The sequence below is a fragment of the Acanthochromis polyacanthus genome, chromosome 12, assembly GCF_021347895.1.
Source record: "Acanthochromis polyacanthus isolate Apoly-LR-REF ecotype Palm Island chromosome 12, KAUST_Apoly_ChrSc, whole genome shotgun sequence".
Taxonomy (NCBI): Eukaryota; Metazoa; Chordata; class Actinopteri; family Pomacentridae; genus Acanthochromis; species Acanthochromis polyacanthus.
The window spans coordinates 26,822,099-26,838,657 of NC_067124.1; the positions used below are offsets into that span (position 1 = coordinate 26,822,099).

Genomic DNA, 16,559 nt, shown 5'->3' on the forward strand with positions numbered 1-16,559 from the left:
TCCCTATTAGTTTGCTTACGTTTTGCTTGTTCTAATTAGAATTTTATATTCAGCTGAGATACGATATCGGTCATGTCGCGGTATCATCAATTCAGCTCATGAGTGAGGTTGCTAAGCAACAAAACTCAAACTAGTGTGCCGCTCAGCGTCCGAATATTTAGAAAAATGCGTCGCTGCAAACTTGTTTAACACTAAAACTTTCCTCCGGTCGCAAACTGTTAAACAAGACGAACGTTAAAGATACAAGTTGGTCTGTTTCTGCTACGTGTTAATTAAAGATGAATGCGACTGGTGGAAATACTTCTTCGGACCAAGTAAAACATACAGAAAGAGGCCTAAACATACCGAAGGTGAGTCAGTTTAAACATAGCGCTAGCTAGCTTGCTAACACGGCTTCCTGTGGGTTTGGCTTAAAAACAACTGTCCAAACAAATATTACATGTTTATTCCCGTATTTTTTTTACACCAGGCTGGGAAGCTAATACCTGTCGGAGACAGGACTGAGACTTGTTTAACAGAAGTGGCAAATGTAAGTATATTTTTTTAGTGTGTGCATGAGTATAAATATTTTTATTTGTTCTAAAGTAGGCCATTTCCTCAGTTTGTGCATGCATAATACAGCTGAAATATTTAATTGCGATTTTTCTGATAGACAATGTAATTTACGCTATGGTTTTTAAATCCTGCTTCATTTCAGCATTCACTATGTAATACTTTTTAAATTTATGATGAAGTGTTATCACATGAGACATCATTACCATGTGACTGTAACACATGGAGGACGACCTGAAATTGTAAAACTATTGTCCTATCAGTTTAAAGAAAGGTGTACAAAACGGTGGTGCGACCAGCAATGTTATATGGTTTAGAGACAGTAGCACTGAGGAAAAGACAGAAGCAGAGCTGTAGGTGGCAGAGATTAAAATGTTGAGGTTCTCTTTGGGAATGACCAGGGCAGATAGGATCAGCAATGAGTACAACAGAGGGACAACACAGGTTAAATGTTTTGGGGCTCAAGCAAGAGAGGCCAAACTGAGATGGGTTGCACATGTACAGAGGAAAAATAGTGAATGTATCAGTAGAAGGATCAAAGACGGGCTTTGTGGATGTAGTGAAAGAGGACATGAAGTTAGTTGGAGTGAGAGAAGAGAATGCATTGAATAGGGTTAGATGGAAGCAGATGATTCACTGCGGCGACTCCTGAAGGTAAAACCTGAAAGGAAAAGAAGATTGTCTTATCAGTTTAAACCTTGGAACAGATTTCTTTCATAACATACATCCTAAATTGCAGCCGATGCAATTGCATCGTTTTAATCTGTGATAGAGAAAGGATGCTGAAATCTTAAAGTTGTATGTTCCTATATGTACAATAACAGTTTCGGTTATCTTCACACAGTCTATGGTTATTTTGGAGTTCTTGGGAAAAACTTCCTGAATGTGTTTGCAGTTTCAAGGTTTTCATATTATCTCATATCAAAATCTTTTCAGCCTCCGACCCCACCGGTGGTAAGAAAATTCCGCCAAAGCAGTCAACCAGCTCCAGGAGCCATCAGGGTACATCATGGGAAGACGGATGACCCAGATGTTGCCAGCACTCTTATTCATGGTATTAGTACCAAACCATCCCTCAGTGTGAGTGCCACATTTTTCAGATCAGCGCCAATGAATAAATTATTGCTCTGCTTTATGGTGAGGTCGATAGGTCTGAAAATTTTGGTCTTACAGATTTTGGAGTAAAACTTGTTTGCCTTTTTTTTACATGTTGTGATGTTGCTGATAGTCCATTTCCATACCATAATGTGTCTTGATGAAGTTGGTGGGTTTTTCCTCTCTCTTAATGGGTTCTTGGATGGTGACCACATATGACAGTAGACATGATCATTCTCTTTACAGTGAAGGTAATAAATGTAGATTATGTTTTGACAGAAATGTATGCATTTTTTGTGAGCATTTGATAAGCAAATATGTCTGTTTTTCTTGAGTAAATGAACTCCAATTAGCAAAACTAGTTAAAAATGTCTTTTTTTACTCTCAAATTTTGCCACTTTGGCAATGGTGATGGCGCTGACTGAAATCTCTTTAGGTGGGTGCCTGAAAGCTATTTGGGGGGTGCCAAAAATTCATGTATGCAGGAAAAACCCTTGGGTTATTTCTCTTGAATGAGCCTCACTCTTTAGAATAATGTATGCTCAGAGTTTGACACTAGAAGGTAGTTTTCACATTCATTTGCTGAAGGCAGAAGGTTTCTCTGTACTCACTTCAGTCCCATCTGAGTTGAAGGTGTGTACCTGTCATAATGATTTGTGAAATACCAATAGTTCAGAAGCTATTCCCACTCCAATCGGCAAAGGAGATGTAGTTACTTGAAGCGTGCAGTGCATGTACAATGAGAGTGGTCTTAGTAATGTAAGAGACTTTTTGTGTCCATTGTAAACTTCTTGAATTAAAATATATTTGCATATTCATAAATTTTAGATTTTGCAATGAAATGGGAAGTACTTGTGTTGTTTAGGAATTTCTAACAAGTTAAATGAAGTTATTTTTTATAGAAAAAACACAATATTATATATATATATATATATTTATTTTATTTTATTTTTTGATCATGTCTGACGTAATGTAATTACTGGTATTTTTTTTAAATTAAGCAAAAAGAAAAACTGTGCTAATATGCTAAGCATCTATTGGAACCAGGACGTCGTGGTAAAATCCAAAACATTCTTCAGGTTGTGACTGCAGTGGGTAAAGCTGTGAAAGGATCGGTTAGTCGGGGTGATGTCCACACTGAACGCTTTTAAACCCGGTGCTTAGTGACGTGGTTTTCGTGTGTGTGTTTGTGTGGTTCTGTCTTATAGGGTTGCACAAGCTCAAACGGGTGGGGGGTGAAAACGTTGGGTTATTTTTTTATTATTATTATTATTATTATTTTAACTCCAATCAGAATTTGGTTATAAATTCTTTACTTTTGCTTTATTCCAACAGAGTGAAAACTTGCTAAATCCTCCCAAAAAGACCGTGTTCCAACAGAAGTTGGAAGAACTTAGTGACTCTGTTTACTCTTCAAGGAAGAAAGCACCGATAGGCAGGTCACATGACCAACATGCTAATCTCCCCACCTGGTACAATGACAAAACTACATTTGGTGTGAAAACACTTAAAGGTTTGTATAACATCAAATAAAGTGATGGGTGATACAGTAAAAAAAAATCTGATTTAAGTCTGATAAGACACAAATGCTGAAATGTAAAATGCAAATATTTAGCTTTTATTTCTCGTTAAAAGCAGGAGTTATTATACTGAAATGATGAGCCCCCTCCTTGCTTTTGAATGTCTCTCATTTCTTTTATTCAGGGTTGAATGCAGGAGAGCTTATTAACCCTTCAAAAACAGCAGAGGAGATAGAGAAGGATGCTGAGGAGAGCCATGAAGCTTACATTCGTAGCCATAATGCCTATTTTGTTGGTAAGAAGACAGTACAAGTTCCTACTGTGCCTCAGCTCTTCACCATTGCTACCCACAAGCTGTTTGTTTGTTGAATGCCATTTACATTTAATACAATATACAATATGATTCTGCTACTTCACTTCAGGTGAACGAATCAATAGAAAGTATGACTGGAGTCACAACAGTAAAGACAGCCGTTTTGGTATTCCCACACCTCACTGCAATGATGGTCGTAATATTTGGAAAACTCTCCACTGGCTGGAGGAGCCACAGAAGTAAGTGCTGAAATGGAAAAACAAAAAAACAAATCTAGTTGTTTTATCCCAGATTTCCCTCACACTATACAGACATTCAGTATGTATCTATTCTAAAATTATAATTTTTTCGCAACAGGTTTTACAATCCTAAGCCTGTTTGGAAGAGATCTGGGAACAGCGAAAACCTAGCAGCACAAATTGGCAAAGTCGATAACAAGTACGTTTTTATCACTTCTTCAAACCAGTTCCGTGACCTCCGAGTAACCCTGCAACATTTTTTTTAAAAACTTTTTTTTCTCAATAAACCAATCTTTACAGGAGAGGATATACCTTGCATGTTCCACCTGATCACACTTTTGGAATTCTCTTGCCGCACGATGAATATGGTAGAGTTTCTGTAAAAATGTTTTTCATGCTATAACCTGGAATGTATAAGATTTTGCAGATTTTTTTGTATCCTAAAAAATATACATCAGAGCCGTTTTGTTAATTTGCGTGCTTCCTCCACAGGTGTTGGAGATATAATCCACTCCACAGAGCCAGGGAAGTTCGTGAGAGGCCGAGACAGACAGCGCAGCCTGGTCAGTGCAGTAATACACCACCTCAAGAAGGTCAACTTCCACAACTTCCCTTCCTTGCTGAAGGGATTCAGATATTATGACAAGGTAGGAATGTAGTGTGCAGAGCAACACATTATGATTTTCTAAAAAAAAAATTAGATCAGGGAATATTCAAAGAAAGCAGAGAACATTCTTTCTCAAAGTGGACACTGATCCACAACCACAGTGACAATAAACAACATTAATGAAAGCTGAGTACTGTTTAGTCCCGGTCACCTGTTACCAGGGTTATTAGCCACACCTGTGTTCGGTGAAGCAAAATGTCTGCAATGAGGAAGTTGCCTGGTTTAAAATATGGCCAAGAATGTGACCCTGTGTTAAGACAGGTAATAAAGTAAGAATGCTTTTATAATTCCCCTTTTGTAGCCCCACGGTTGAAAGCACATACTGTAATCATTGAACTTCATGTATATCTGTTTCATGTAAATGACTAGAAAGGAAATGGGATGATTGACAAAGAGGACCTGCTGGCAGTATGCCATCAGTTCCAGCTGGGTGTGAGTGGGCCTGTTCTGGATGACCTGATGGATTACTGTGATGCAGACAAGGACGGACTTATCAACTTCCTGGAGTTTGCTAACTTTCTCAACTGGAAGGACAAGATGCCTGTCAACAGCCAAGAGCAAAACATTTTGACAAAACGTCAGTGAGTTACACCTTGGTTTTGTAGGAGTGCTCTGCTTCATATAAACTTTTTTATGTACTGATTTTTGAACACCAACATCATGCTGAAAAGTTTCCCAGTCTTGACAGTTGTGACTCAAGTTTATGCAGAGATTGCATGACCATTCTTTTGTTTTATTTGTGTTTTGCAGAGTATTGGACCAGCACAGGTCCAGTTGGCACAGAAATGAAATCTTTGTCAGAATCAGAACAGCCTTCTATCTCTCAGGGCTTAATTAAGCCTGAGGATCTAGAGCCTGTTGAGCCAGGCAGCTCACTGAAGACCATCAGGACCTTGAGGCGACCGATTGCAGACCCAAACCACTTCATGACCTCATCCTCCCTTATCGGAGCTGTCAGTGATAGTCCAAGTGCATTAAGTAAGTCAGGTTGAGAGGTTTGTCATGACAAAGGTGTTGCACACTAGATAAACATTATTGCACAGTGCTACATGTCTGCACTCTATCCTTAAGAACATAAAGGATCAAATTACATCAAGTGGGATTTGTAGGTGGCATACTGTGCACTGTAAAAGAAAAGCAGGTTGATCAACAGAGGACACACTGGTAAAACAGAAGTACCACTTGTTGCCAGGAACTATTCCCACTAGGAAAAACAATGCACAGTACATGCAGACACTCCGTCCTTAATCACAAATATCTGACATAGTCGTAACACAATTCACAATTAGTTTTGGTTACAAAAATGGTGTTTTATCTCTGTGCAGTAGTCTGACCAAAAAGTTCAGGGAGGTGGTAGGCAGGCAAAGCCAGTAGCCTTCCTGTGTGCAAAAGAGGTGAAGATTTTATCTTACAGTGCTTCTCTGCTCATGTGAAACGTAAAGTAACAAAAGAATGCAAGAAAGGATTGATAAGAAAAAATAATTTCAAATGTAACCCCTAGCTATTCAAAAAATGACACATTTTGGCAGCACATCCCTTCTGTCTCTGTGGTCACACAATGTCTACTGCTTATATAAAGGATGGTCATTTCACACCTTTATAACTTCAGCCCTACCATCAAACAGCACGGTGGCCTCATCTATAACCTTGATGCAAACAAAAGCACTGTACACGCTACAAACTTGTTGGCATTTCCAAATGTTCTTCCTTGGAGGCAAACGTTTGAAGTCACTACTGAGTGATGGCCTTTAACACAAAAGAAACATTCATCAAAAAAGAAAAAAACTTCCACTTGGTCTGGCCCAGTGATGTCACTGTGACATCAGCAGTACCATAAATTCAGGAAGTGCTGGGCAGGCAGGCCCCTCCCCAACACTAGTTCTGCATGTTGAGTTTGAACAAAGAAACAAACAAAGGTAAGTATGAACAAAAGAACAAACAATCAAACCACATTTGACCTGTAATTTAATAAATGATAACTAAAACTATGTAATATCTGTGTGGTTTGCTTTAGTTGCCCATATGAGGGATGCAAACAAACTTAGGATAGTATGCAATGATACACTAGCATGGTTACACTAAAGCAAAATACACATAATGAAAACAACATTGTGTAATGTATTGAATGAAAGTGTCCAGGAACAGGTGGTGAGGAAAAATGGAGGCTTTGCACCCACTTTGTCACAGTTTCATGAGTCACAACTGCACACTAAAAGCACTCTATCCATAAAACCTTTTGCATTTTACATATGTTTGAGGAGATGTTTGTTGGCTAATACACTTACGTTTAAAAAAAACTAGTTATTTATGTCATTTTCATTCACTTCATGTGTTCTCGCTTTACATAGGTGGCCGCACCTACGGGATCCCATCTGTGCGCTCGGACCTTCCAGCTCCTCGTACCAAAAGAGTCAGTGACACTACTAACTATGGTGATGCATCTACCGCTGCGAATCTTCTAAATCCATCAGTTCATGCTGGCCGTGGTGTTCACGAGGAACACTTCTTCTGTCCTCGCACCAAGCAGGAGGTATGTTCTGCACAACTGTGAAAGCTGACTCACTGCCTTTGGGATATATTTTATGTTACTGGCTGTGTTTAATATGAAAGGCTGAATTGTTATTACTAACCAAGTGGGCTTTTTTTTATGGGTATGGAAAGAAGGAGGCAGATGTTGGTTAAACAGCAGACCTTTTCTTTTTAAAGGAAGAAAGCCCAGGTGTTACTAATAATCTTAATTGGATCTGTTCTACTAAGATGCATCATTATTCAAGGCAGTGAGCTGTATTCACAATACTAGACCCTGTACCTGCCACCTAAAATCAACACAGCAATCTTTAATGTTTAAACTACATCTATGTTTGACCTATCAAAATATCTGTTTACCAAATGTGTTTGTTTGACCTTTTTCACATATTTCACAGTACTCAGTCTTTTTCTTTATTGCAGCAATAATTTAGACAACATAACAAGTCCAGTTAGTCGACCGACTTTTCTGTTTACATGCTCAGCTGAACTCCAAAGACTTCACTGAAATCATAACTCAGACTGGAGGGCGTTTTTTGTTATTTGAATAATTAAGGCTGCTTGTCACAAAAATGGAAATCTAGTGAGAGACTTTGTTTTGTTCAATTGGATGTGCCTTTCCTGTGATCTCTGTCTATCTAACTCGTAATTTGTTCTATTTGTTGATTATGTGTTGTTTGAATTACCATTTACCAGCAGATGTTCATGTTTTTTAACATTTATTCCAGGAAAAGTTGAATGAACTTTTCCATCAGCAGCCTATTTCAGATTCATTCTGTTCTTTGTTCAGATTGCTCTTTGAAAGTCTTTATCCTGCTGCAGTGTAGGTTCACAGCATTAAAATACACAGAGCAACGAATACATTAATGAACAAATAAGTCATGATTGAATCTCACAGATTTTTTTTTAAGCCAATGACCGCTTTTAACCTCTTTATTGCAGATTGCAGAGATCTTCAAGAACGTTGGTGTGGATATTTCTGAGGATACGTTTGAGGAGGCCTGGAAGCTGGCATCCATGAAGCAGCCGAATGGGGAGGTTTGTGTGGAGGTTTTCCGTGATATGCTCCAGAAAATAAAAGCAATGTAATGATCTTGTGTTTTCTTTTGTTTTTTTAACCATTCCTTTTTTTTGCTCATCAGTCAAGTTTTCCATCTGGCAGTATATCTGGAGGCTGGTGGAATCTTTGTACCTCCAACATGTTTTAATTTGATGGGAGAGCATTTTTACAAAATGAAGCAAAATAGATTCAACCCATGTAGGAGTAAACATTCATTATGAAGTTTTCACTTGACATCCATAATGCAACACTACTTTTTCAGGCACCTCTTCTTCAGGAAAAGCCTTTTTACAAAAAAAGTAAATCACAAGCTGTTTGTATTTTGACTTTGAAAGTGGGAAAATACAATACATCTGGAGGACTAGTGTATTGTCATTATGTTGTTTATATGAACGTAGGAGTGAACTGCTAGAGATCTGAATGAGCAAAGTCAGTGTTCAGCTTGGGCTTGATTTTCTTAGAAGTGGTGCATGTCCCTGCATTGATCTGATAGAAACAAGATTACATGTCATTTATTGAACCGAGTCCCCCCCCCCCCCCCCCCCCAAAAAAAAAAAAAAAAAAAAAAAAAAAAGGTAAGTATAGGAAGAGCACTCTCCAAAAAACTTTGGAGTCAAGCCTTTTGACCTTTTTGTAACATTAAGACTTTTTAGTGCTGTCTTTCCTGTTGTTTCATAAATTTTCTGGAAGTCAAATACCACTTTCTAGCTGAGCATCCTTTCAAAAGAAGGTTATGTTTACAGGCTTACAGCACCTGCTACGTATTTTTCAGTATATGGAATCATTTCTGCTTCATCAAGCTGGTCGTATGCGATGATACACCAAAGTGCTGAGATGTGCTTTGAAACTCTGTTCATCACTGGCAACAGCCACAAACAACTTATCTGATATAGGTTTACATGCAGCCTTCAAAGTAGCCATTAGTGCATCACAGAGCACATATTGCACCCATAAATATCTACCTTTATTTTTTGCCTTTAGGGCCTTTGAGAATTCCTCAAAGAGGATACACAGGTGTTTTTTTTTTGTTTTTTGTTTTTTTTTAGACAGCAGCAGACATCACAGATTTTTGAGGGATTTTGTCAATCAGAACTTGCTATGACTTACAGCTGACTTTGTTCTTGCCAGAATATTGAGTTTAGTTCTCTGTCAGCATAACAAGAGAAGAGTTTTCTAAATAAAAAAAAAGTGTAGTTCAATTTAAAAAGTTTAAACCAGTGTTCAATTTTCTTGCACTGAGTAGTATTTTGTTTTGATTTTATCTTTCAGTTATGAACAACGTAAGACATTTTCCAGGCTTTGTGTGTAGCTGCTGTCATCAGTCACTAGTAATCATTAGTCATAATGTTACCATCACCACTAATTCATGATAAACTTGCCAGATAATATATATTGTCTTCCCTATTCCATGTCTGTTTACATATATCATTTTTTCTATTAAAATTAAAAATAGAATTTCACACATGGAAACAGCTGATTTGCCATGTCAACATTTCATCTGTCTTGTTGAAAGCAACATGCCATCTTTTGTTGGTTCACCTAAGCTGCTGTGAAACAGTGTTAAATCTTCAATTGACTGCTTTGGACTTAACAAACAGCCTGTGTGATTGTTACTTTGATGGTAAAAAAAAAAAAAAAGACAAGTAAATGCTGAGAGGTACGTTCTCTGTACCTTATTATTTTTTCTGTCATAATATTAGATTTGATTTCCAAGCATATTTATCTTTATAATTCTATTAATCAACCTTAAAATGAGAGTCTGACATAGATAACACAATGAATTTCTGTTGCGTTGGAGCTTAGACACGTGCAGACATACAAACACTCAAGAAGACGTGCGGAATTGTTTGCAATCTGTTTCGGTAACCAGATTAATGACACAGGTTGGCACGCTCATCAACTGATCCACACGTCAGAACGCACACAAAACAATAAAATATCTAATAGAAAAAAAATGAGCTTTTGTATATTCACCACTTGTTATTATTTTCTTGTTAATTTCCATTAAACTGAGTGATGCACAGGCGTGGTTAATTGTTTAATGTGCTCTCACCATATCCATGAGCATATTGACATGTGCTAAGCTAACCGCACTCATTTAATCCCATTACGACTCCATGAGATGCTCAACTGGAACCAAAACCCCCCACGCAAACTTCCTCAGATCCTGCATATTACTATGCAGGAAAAATTAGAATAATCCTCAGCGTGTTTCATTATGCATGAATTAGCGGCCGCTAATGACAGAATCCTCTCTGTTTGTCAGATATGTTGTCAACATTAATAATATTGCAGCAGGCTTTAGCAGAATGGGATGACATGCTACATTCATAAATCTGTCAAATGTGATGTCTTTGACAAGTGACACATTTCTGGCAGTGACATGGGCACGGGATAAGGTGGAGAATTTTCTGGTACAATTAGTCATTCTTGCTTACAGCAATGCAGTAATATTGTAACAATTTTAACTTGGTTTAAGACTTGAGTTATGCTCTCTTGTTGGCCTATAAAGTACTTTCTGAACAGTCAGCTATGTTGATGACAGCCTTGTACTTGAACTTATGTTCCTTTCTACTTGCTGTGGAAAATGGATTGTGTTGCCTATTGCTTTATATCAGTAACAGAATTCTGGTTTTAGTCAAATACCAGAATATACAGTGTCATTTTTTTCTCTAGTACTTTCTATTCCACTCAGTTTTTGGAAACACTGTTGTGAAATATAAGGACTTTGCAGAGAACTTGACAAATGTAGCTTCGCAGCTACTGCATAAATAGGCATTTAAACTTTTTTTTCCTTGTCGAAACCTGGCACCTACATTACCTACGATGCAAACGGACTGCCAACGGTTCTGTGAGATTTTGATGTGGTATGCTGCTATTTGCTAATGTAAACTCAAGCGGCAAGTAAGGACGAGGAGCAGACTACAAATAGGTCTGGTGAACTTAATTCTCTCTAACTCCACAACCCCAAAGGCTTTCTAACTTTAGTAGATTGTTGATGTTGGAGTCAGAAACTGCAGTGAGGAAATGTAAATGAGACCTCATATGGGAGTACATTAAAGAGTGAAGTGTATAAGTTGTTGCGATATTCAAGCACTTTATTGATAGAATACATTGGTGCAACAAACTCAGCAGAACTGAGTATCATTCTTGACTTTGGAAACAGTGGTTTGACAAAAAAGTCTTATCTTGAGGTCCATTTACTAGCTTTTCTGTCAGCCTCATCTCAGCCTTTTGTACTAAATAAGTTACTCAGTTGTCATGAAGATGACTCAGCTGACGTGTTAGCACGAAGAGGGCATCATGATATCTGCATCATCTTTAGTATCAGCCTGTAAAGGCTTTTAAAATATTAACAACAGTGCATAAAAATTATGGCATACTTTACATTTAAATGAAAGTAGTTTTCTTATTTTGCCCAGTAAATGCAAACACTTGAAAAGCATCAAGTCTGTGCCTGACAGTGGGCCATCAAGAGTAGGCATAATAATATGTTAATTCCACTGCAGGAGAGACCCGATGTTCTCTTCAATTAGGTGGAAAAAATATGTGCATCTATCAGCAATCAGCCAGAATGAGTTGGAAATTATCGACACATTGGCAAAAATCCAATGCTGCGCATCCCTAGTTGGTACATGACACAAGTTTCATGCTTACCATTGGTCATGTGACGACAACTGAACTGTCACCATGACAACTGTGAAAACGCCACTGAATGAAAAACTTAGTCAAAAGCTTGAGAAAACGCTAGCACATGGAGTTGGACTTTCTTGGCAACACACTTAACTGAGAGAGAGTTTAAAAGTCTTCCTCCAGTGATTTCACCTCTCTGTTCATATGTTCTTCAGTGAGTATTGATTAAAAGTGTGAGCGGTCGAGAGGAAGACGCAAATGAGACATGACGAGGCAGAAATTGAGGCAAACACAAGTGCGGCTGTGTCAGGTGCTACTTCTAGTCTGGCTTGGATTACAAATGTTTTCAGTTGTGTGAAATCACTGGAGTAGGGCTTTAAAGGCATAAGAGGACAGTCAAGTAGCACAGGAGGTTCATTTACATGCTGTATGTAAAGTTCTGAGGTCTGCAGGTGTGACAGCTTCAATGCTGTGGGTCCCATTTCAAATGATCCCAACGGACAGTTCTTCAAACTTTTGCTCACTTTGCACATTGTCTTTCATAGGGGTGTAAATTCAGCAGATCACTAGTTTCTTGTGTCTTGATGACAAATGGCCCAAATTTGAGTCTCATCACTTGGCCAGTTTCCAGTGCCAGTGCCAAACAGTGGTGACCGTCCAGTCAGGAGAGGCTCCCCTCATCAGTTCACTGTGGAACCTGTGGAGAAAGAGGCAGACAAGTTTAACAGCAGCTAAGACGGCTTACTCTAATTTGAAACACGAACAGCTCCCCAGGTTGATGTAAATCATGGACACTCTGTCTCTCCTTCTGAAAATTCAGAAGCGCTGCAGAGGAGCATGCTAAATTAGTCGTACAAGTTTATTCACATTTTTGTGGGGAAAGGCGGACTGACTAACACTGACATTCAAACTAAGTTTGCTTCTTGTCTCACCTTGAAAATAATGAGGATTCTCAAAATGGCTTTCTTATCCTGCCAAACTGTCTGTTTGCTAGCCTTTAGGATAACATTTGAAGTGTAACAGGCTTTCTCAGAGGGGATTCTAAGGCCTGAAACAATAGAAAGGAGAATCTGGCTAACTAGATAGGTGGGTATTGGGTAGAATAGCCACACAGTGTGGTCCAACAACTAACTGGATTATGGGCTGGGAACAGAAAGAGGCTTTGACTGTTCGCGCCGGGTGTGAAATGATTTTCTCTTTTTGTTTAAGCGGCAAATTTTATTTAAGAATGTCACATAATCAGACCTGGATTCTGTTTCTTTACTGTCATTTTCAAAGAAGGAATATGGAACACTGGGGGCTTCATGTATCTGTTAAAGTCAAGGCTTTTTTGTCATCCACACAGGGTGTCCATGATGTCAGTGTTCCTCATTGCTTTATCAGAGCATGGCAGAACATCATATTTATATAAAGAGCCACAATACTTAAGCAATATTTTGAGATATTTACAAAATCATTGCTTATCGTTTTTAAATTGGATATTTCTTCTGCCTACCTTCTGATGTCAGAATGTCACCAAATACAGTATGAAGTCATCCATGCAGTTGCCTCAACAGCTCATTATTTTGACTGTCCAGGGTTTCATTTGTACTGCTGATATCATTTTATAGATTGATCTGATATTAGAAAAATCTAAAATAAGAAATTATCTCAAAAATCAGGATATTCATGTTTTATTAAATCATTTTTATGTCAATTTGAGAATTTAGAGATCACAGACTCATTTTTTTAAGTGACACTAGGAAGACAAAATCTTAATTTTCTTCACCGCGGATGTCTTCCTGTTGGGTTGACATTAATGTGACAGCACTTAGTTCAGACTTGTGCTGTGCTGAAACTGTTTTTCAAATGTTGAGTCATTTTTCCCATTAGTATTTATATGAATGCTTCTGACTTTAAAGTGTATTAGTGGCAGTACTCCACTGAAATACATAAATAGTCACCATTTTCTCAAATGAAGCATTAAATATTAGCTGAATTCTCCTCCACAATTAATGTTTTTGTATATCTGAAAAACATTTAACTCACCACCATCAGCTGTGGCTCTGTTCCCTACCCAACATAAACAGACATGCCGTATGTTGGAAGGCCTGCAGGTAACTTTGAGCTTTTGCCAACATATAATTATCTCTCTAAGTCAATATTTGTACCTTTAATTGTGATTCAGCGTACTCTATACGCAGAAGTAAAGCAAACAAAGCCTTTGGCACACAACATTTGAGCAAATTAATGATCAAAAATTGGCTTTAAGCAAACACTGAATGGAATTCATGTGAACATGTTGGTGCTGAACGACAGAAGATTTGATTTTAATCCACACTTTTGGATGCCTGGCATGTTTGTGGTGCTTGCAGATGATGTGTTCAGTGCTTACTCATAAACAGCAGTTGCAATTTTCTTCTGAGGGCCACCGTCTTCATCAGAGGCCACTTTGAAGATTTTTGTACCCTCTGGGTCATCAGGACCTTCATGTGATGACAGGAGCCAAAATCTCATGACGACAAAACAGAACTTTCTACCTGCAAGAAGAAAGACGGAAATTGGAGACTGTCCTTCAGCTCAGTTCACAAATCTTAAATCAAAAACCAAAAAATAAATTCATAAAACTTACCATATTGATCAAAAACGACAGAGATATCTTCTGGGAGCACAAATATAATATCATCCATTTTGACCGCTAGCTGCTGCCTCTGAGCATCGGTGAGAGAACTGCACTTCTTCTCAACATATTCTATCATCTGGAAGAACAAAACGGACAACCATAAGTTAACCAAAAGCAGACAGTGGTAGTGGATTATAGTTGAATGTTCAACTTCAGTGATAAACTTTGACTCAGATTTACCAGAAATATTGTCTAGAAGGACAGAAAAGTGTAATCTCTCCGAACAACAGTTTGTAAAAAGTTCTACATATCCTCCTTTTCATTTGAATTCATCTCCAATACATATTTGTCATTACCTCGTTGGACACTATTCCCCTTAGCTCATGATATCTGCCACTGGACATCTTGCTGGAGACATGAACCAAAGCCTGCGATGGATGTGAGATAACAATCGTAGTCAGTGATGCTAATGTTAGAATCCCTCTTATGACACAAGTGTGTTTGTTTAATACATGGTGGTGTCAACAGTGGTGACCTGCATGCAAACCAGAGAGAAAATCTTTTAAGATGAGTAATAAACAGCAAAAATCAAAACAAATTCCTTTGAGAATCTAGTAAAGAAAACAAAGCAGTTTTTAATCATGTCACATAATCTTCTCAGTAGACTGCAGGGTTTGTCATGGCTCACACCCAGACTTTTTGGGTGACTACATATGACAGTAGGCATGATCAGCCCATGTTCAGTACAGGGTTTGATTCCATCATTTCACACAAATCTATGAGTTTTCCTGTTGTTTTGATCCATTTAATAAACAAAAATGCCAATTACACTTTGAGTAAATGAAATACCAATTAACAAAACTGGTTAAAACACTGAATAGCTGTTTTAATTCTCCTTTCTCATTATGGTGGCAGTGCTGGCTAAAACCCTGTTGAAGTTTTCTCTAGACAGCCTGTCCAGTTGTCATCTAATTAGAGGATGATTAGAAGAAATTCATTTTTAAAAAAAAACTTGTTACAAGCACACGGACCCACCAAGCTCTTGCATTACGCTTGCATGACAACTGGGCAAACTTCATTTACTGATGGATATTATGCGACAAGAGTAAAAGCTTCAGATAAGATACTCAACAGACTTCAGGTGAACTTGTTTTGTGCTTTATGACCGAAACATGGCACATTGTTAGTGTGAAGATAAGTTAACAGATATCTGATGATGTGCAGTTTTAAACACAGTCTGTATGTTTTCTCCAGTCTTTAATTTACTTCATCTTATGTATGACCTCTATGAAACCCCCTGTGGTCATGTCTAAACTTATTTTTGACTTATTTAAAGAATCACTGGAAGAGTATTTTCCTCATAAGACGAGAAAAAAAATGCTGTTTTTTTGCATGGATAGGTTTTTAAGAAGCACGCACACTATGACAGGTCAGAATAGAACAGGTTAGGTTAATTACAATGTTTATTAGGCAGTAGTTTATAGACGGCCTATTGGTAGCTCTGTTTGTAGTTACCTGCTTCACTCCTTTGTCAAACTCCTCAGAGTTGATGTCTAATTCAAAGTACAGATCGACTAGACACATGATGACTTTACATCGGATCCATGTAAGTGGGTCTGGGATGCCGACCACGGAGACGGCGGGCTGCTGGCCGGAGCTCCCCGGCGGCCCTTCACCTCCAGACTGGGAGCTGAACTGTCTTAGTTTCTCTCCGGCAAACGCAAACCTCCGCCTGCTCAGCCTCCGGCCTGGCTCAGTGGCAAAAGTACGCGAAGGACGCACACTCGCACCCGACCAATGCCGGTGCACGGCCGGCTGCCTGCAGCAGGTCGAGCCGCTCTTGGAGGCGCAGCGGCCGGCTGTGCTCGCTGCGAGGCCGCCGAGCTCCCGACAGGCAGCGAGGCTGGTGATCCGCTGCATCAGAGCGGGGAGGACGCAGCAGCGTTACGGGCTGCAGCTGAAGCACGGACCGGTGCAGGAGAAGCCTCCATTGACACCGCTGCCTTTGGTAACCTTATGCAACTCACCCCATGTTGTACCCACAATGCCTATGGTGAGCACGACGTACACAAGCGGCTGCTGCTTTCAAGTACAGTTGGAAATGCAGAAACTATTCGGCCCTTTGGATAAATGCCTTAAACTTCACAGGATTGCAGCACTGTTTTTTCTGCATTATTAGTTAGTTCATTTTTAACATCGTCTAAATTTTTATTAATATTTTTTATTTGCTTTAATGTCTGCTTCCCTGCGAACTAAACATGTTTAAGAAAATAGCTAGAGGATAGCAAATGGAAACAGAAATGTGCAAACAGCTTTAATATGTGGAGACTGAGCTCTGACATGCTGATTAAA

At 38.7% G+C, this 16,559-nt stretch overlaps 2 protein-coding genes across 2 annotated transcripts; one reads left to right on the forward strand and one right to left on the reverse strand.

Annotated features, from left to right (window-relative positions):
* The first annotated feature begins 93 nt into the window (after positions 1 to 93).
* On the forward strand, positions 94 to 8,005 carry efhb (EF-hand domain family, member B). Its single transcript, XM_022193633.2, has 13 exons — positions 94 to 350; positions 470 to 529; positions 1,489 to 1,632; positions 2,983 to 3,160; positions 3,352 to 3,462; positions 3,590 to 3,719; positions 3,838 to 3,918; positions 4,020 to 4,087; positions 4,212 to 4,366; positions 4,756 to 4,963; positions 5,137 to 5,364; positions 6,735 to 6,916; positions 7,855 to 8,005. The coding sequence occupies exons 1-13, from the start codon at positions 279 to 281 to the stop codon at positions 7,999 to 8,001; spliced, it is 1,764 nt and encodes a 587-aa protein (XP_022049325.2). The 5' UTR covers positions 94 to 278; the 3' UTR covers positions 8,002 to 8,005.
* Positions 8,006 to 11,045: 3,040 nt separating this feature from the next.
* On the reverse strand, positions 11,046 to 16,282 carry si:dkey-82o10.4 (uncharacterized protein LOC797793 homolog). The gene is made up of 5 exons (XM_022193640.2): positions 15,723 to 16,282; positions 14,564 to 14,635; positions 14,217 to 14,343; positions 13,980 to 14,124; positions 11,046 to 12,302 (listed from the first exon to the last, which is right to left on the reverse strand). The coding sequence occupies exons 1-5, from the start codon at positions 16,125 to 16,127 to the stop codon at positions 12,218 to 12,220; spliced, it is 834 nt and encodes a 277-aa protein (XP_022049332.1). The 5' UTR covers positions 16,128 to 16,282; the 3' UTR covers positions 11,046 to 12,217.
* Positions 16,283 to 16,559: the final 277 nt, after the last annotated feature.

Bases quoted from the DNA above. Each gene is read 5' to 3' on its own strand.
- efhb (XM_022193633.2), top strand. From the start codon at position 279: ATGAATGCGACTGGTGGAAATACTTCTTCGGACCAAGTAAAACATACA. The intron at 3,919-4,019 runs GTACGTTTTTAT...CAATCTTTACAG, and splicing joins ATTGGCAAAGTCGATAACAA to GAGAGGATATACCTTGCATG. The intron at 5,365-6,734 runs GTAAGTCAGGTT...CGCTTTACATAG, and splicing joins TGATAGTCCAAGTGCATTAA to GTGGCCGCACCTACGGGATC.
- si:dkey-82o10.4 (XM_022193640.2), bottom strand. From the start codon at position 16,127: ATGCAGCGGATCACCAGCCTCGCTGCCTGTCGGGAGCTCGGCGGCCTC. The intron at 14,636-15,722 runs GTAACTACAAAC...CATCCATCGCAG, and splicing joins TTGACAAAGGAGTGAAGCAG to GCTTTGGTTCATGTCTCCAG. The intron at 14,344-14,563 runs GTAATGACAAAT...TTGTTCTTCCAG, and splicing joins GGGGAATAGTGTCCAACGAG to ATGATAGAATATGTTGAGAA.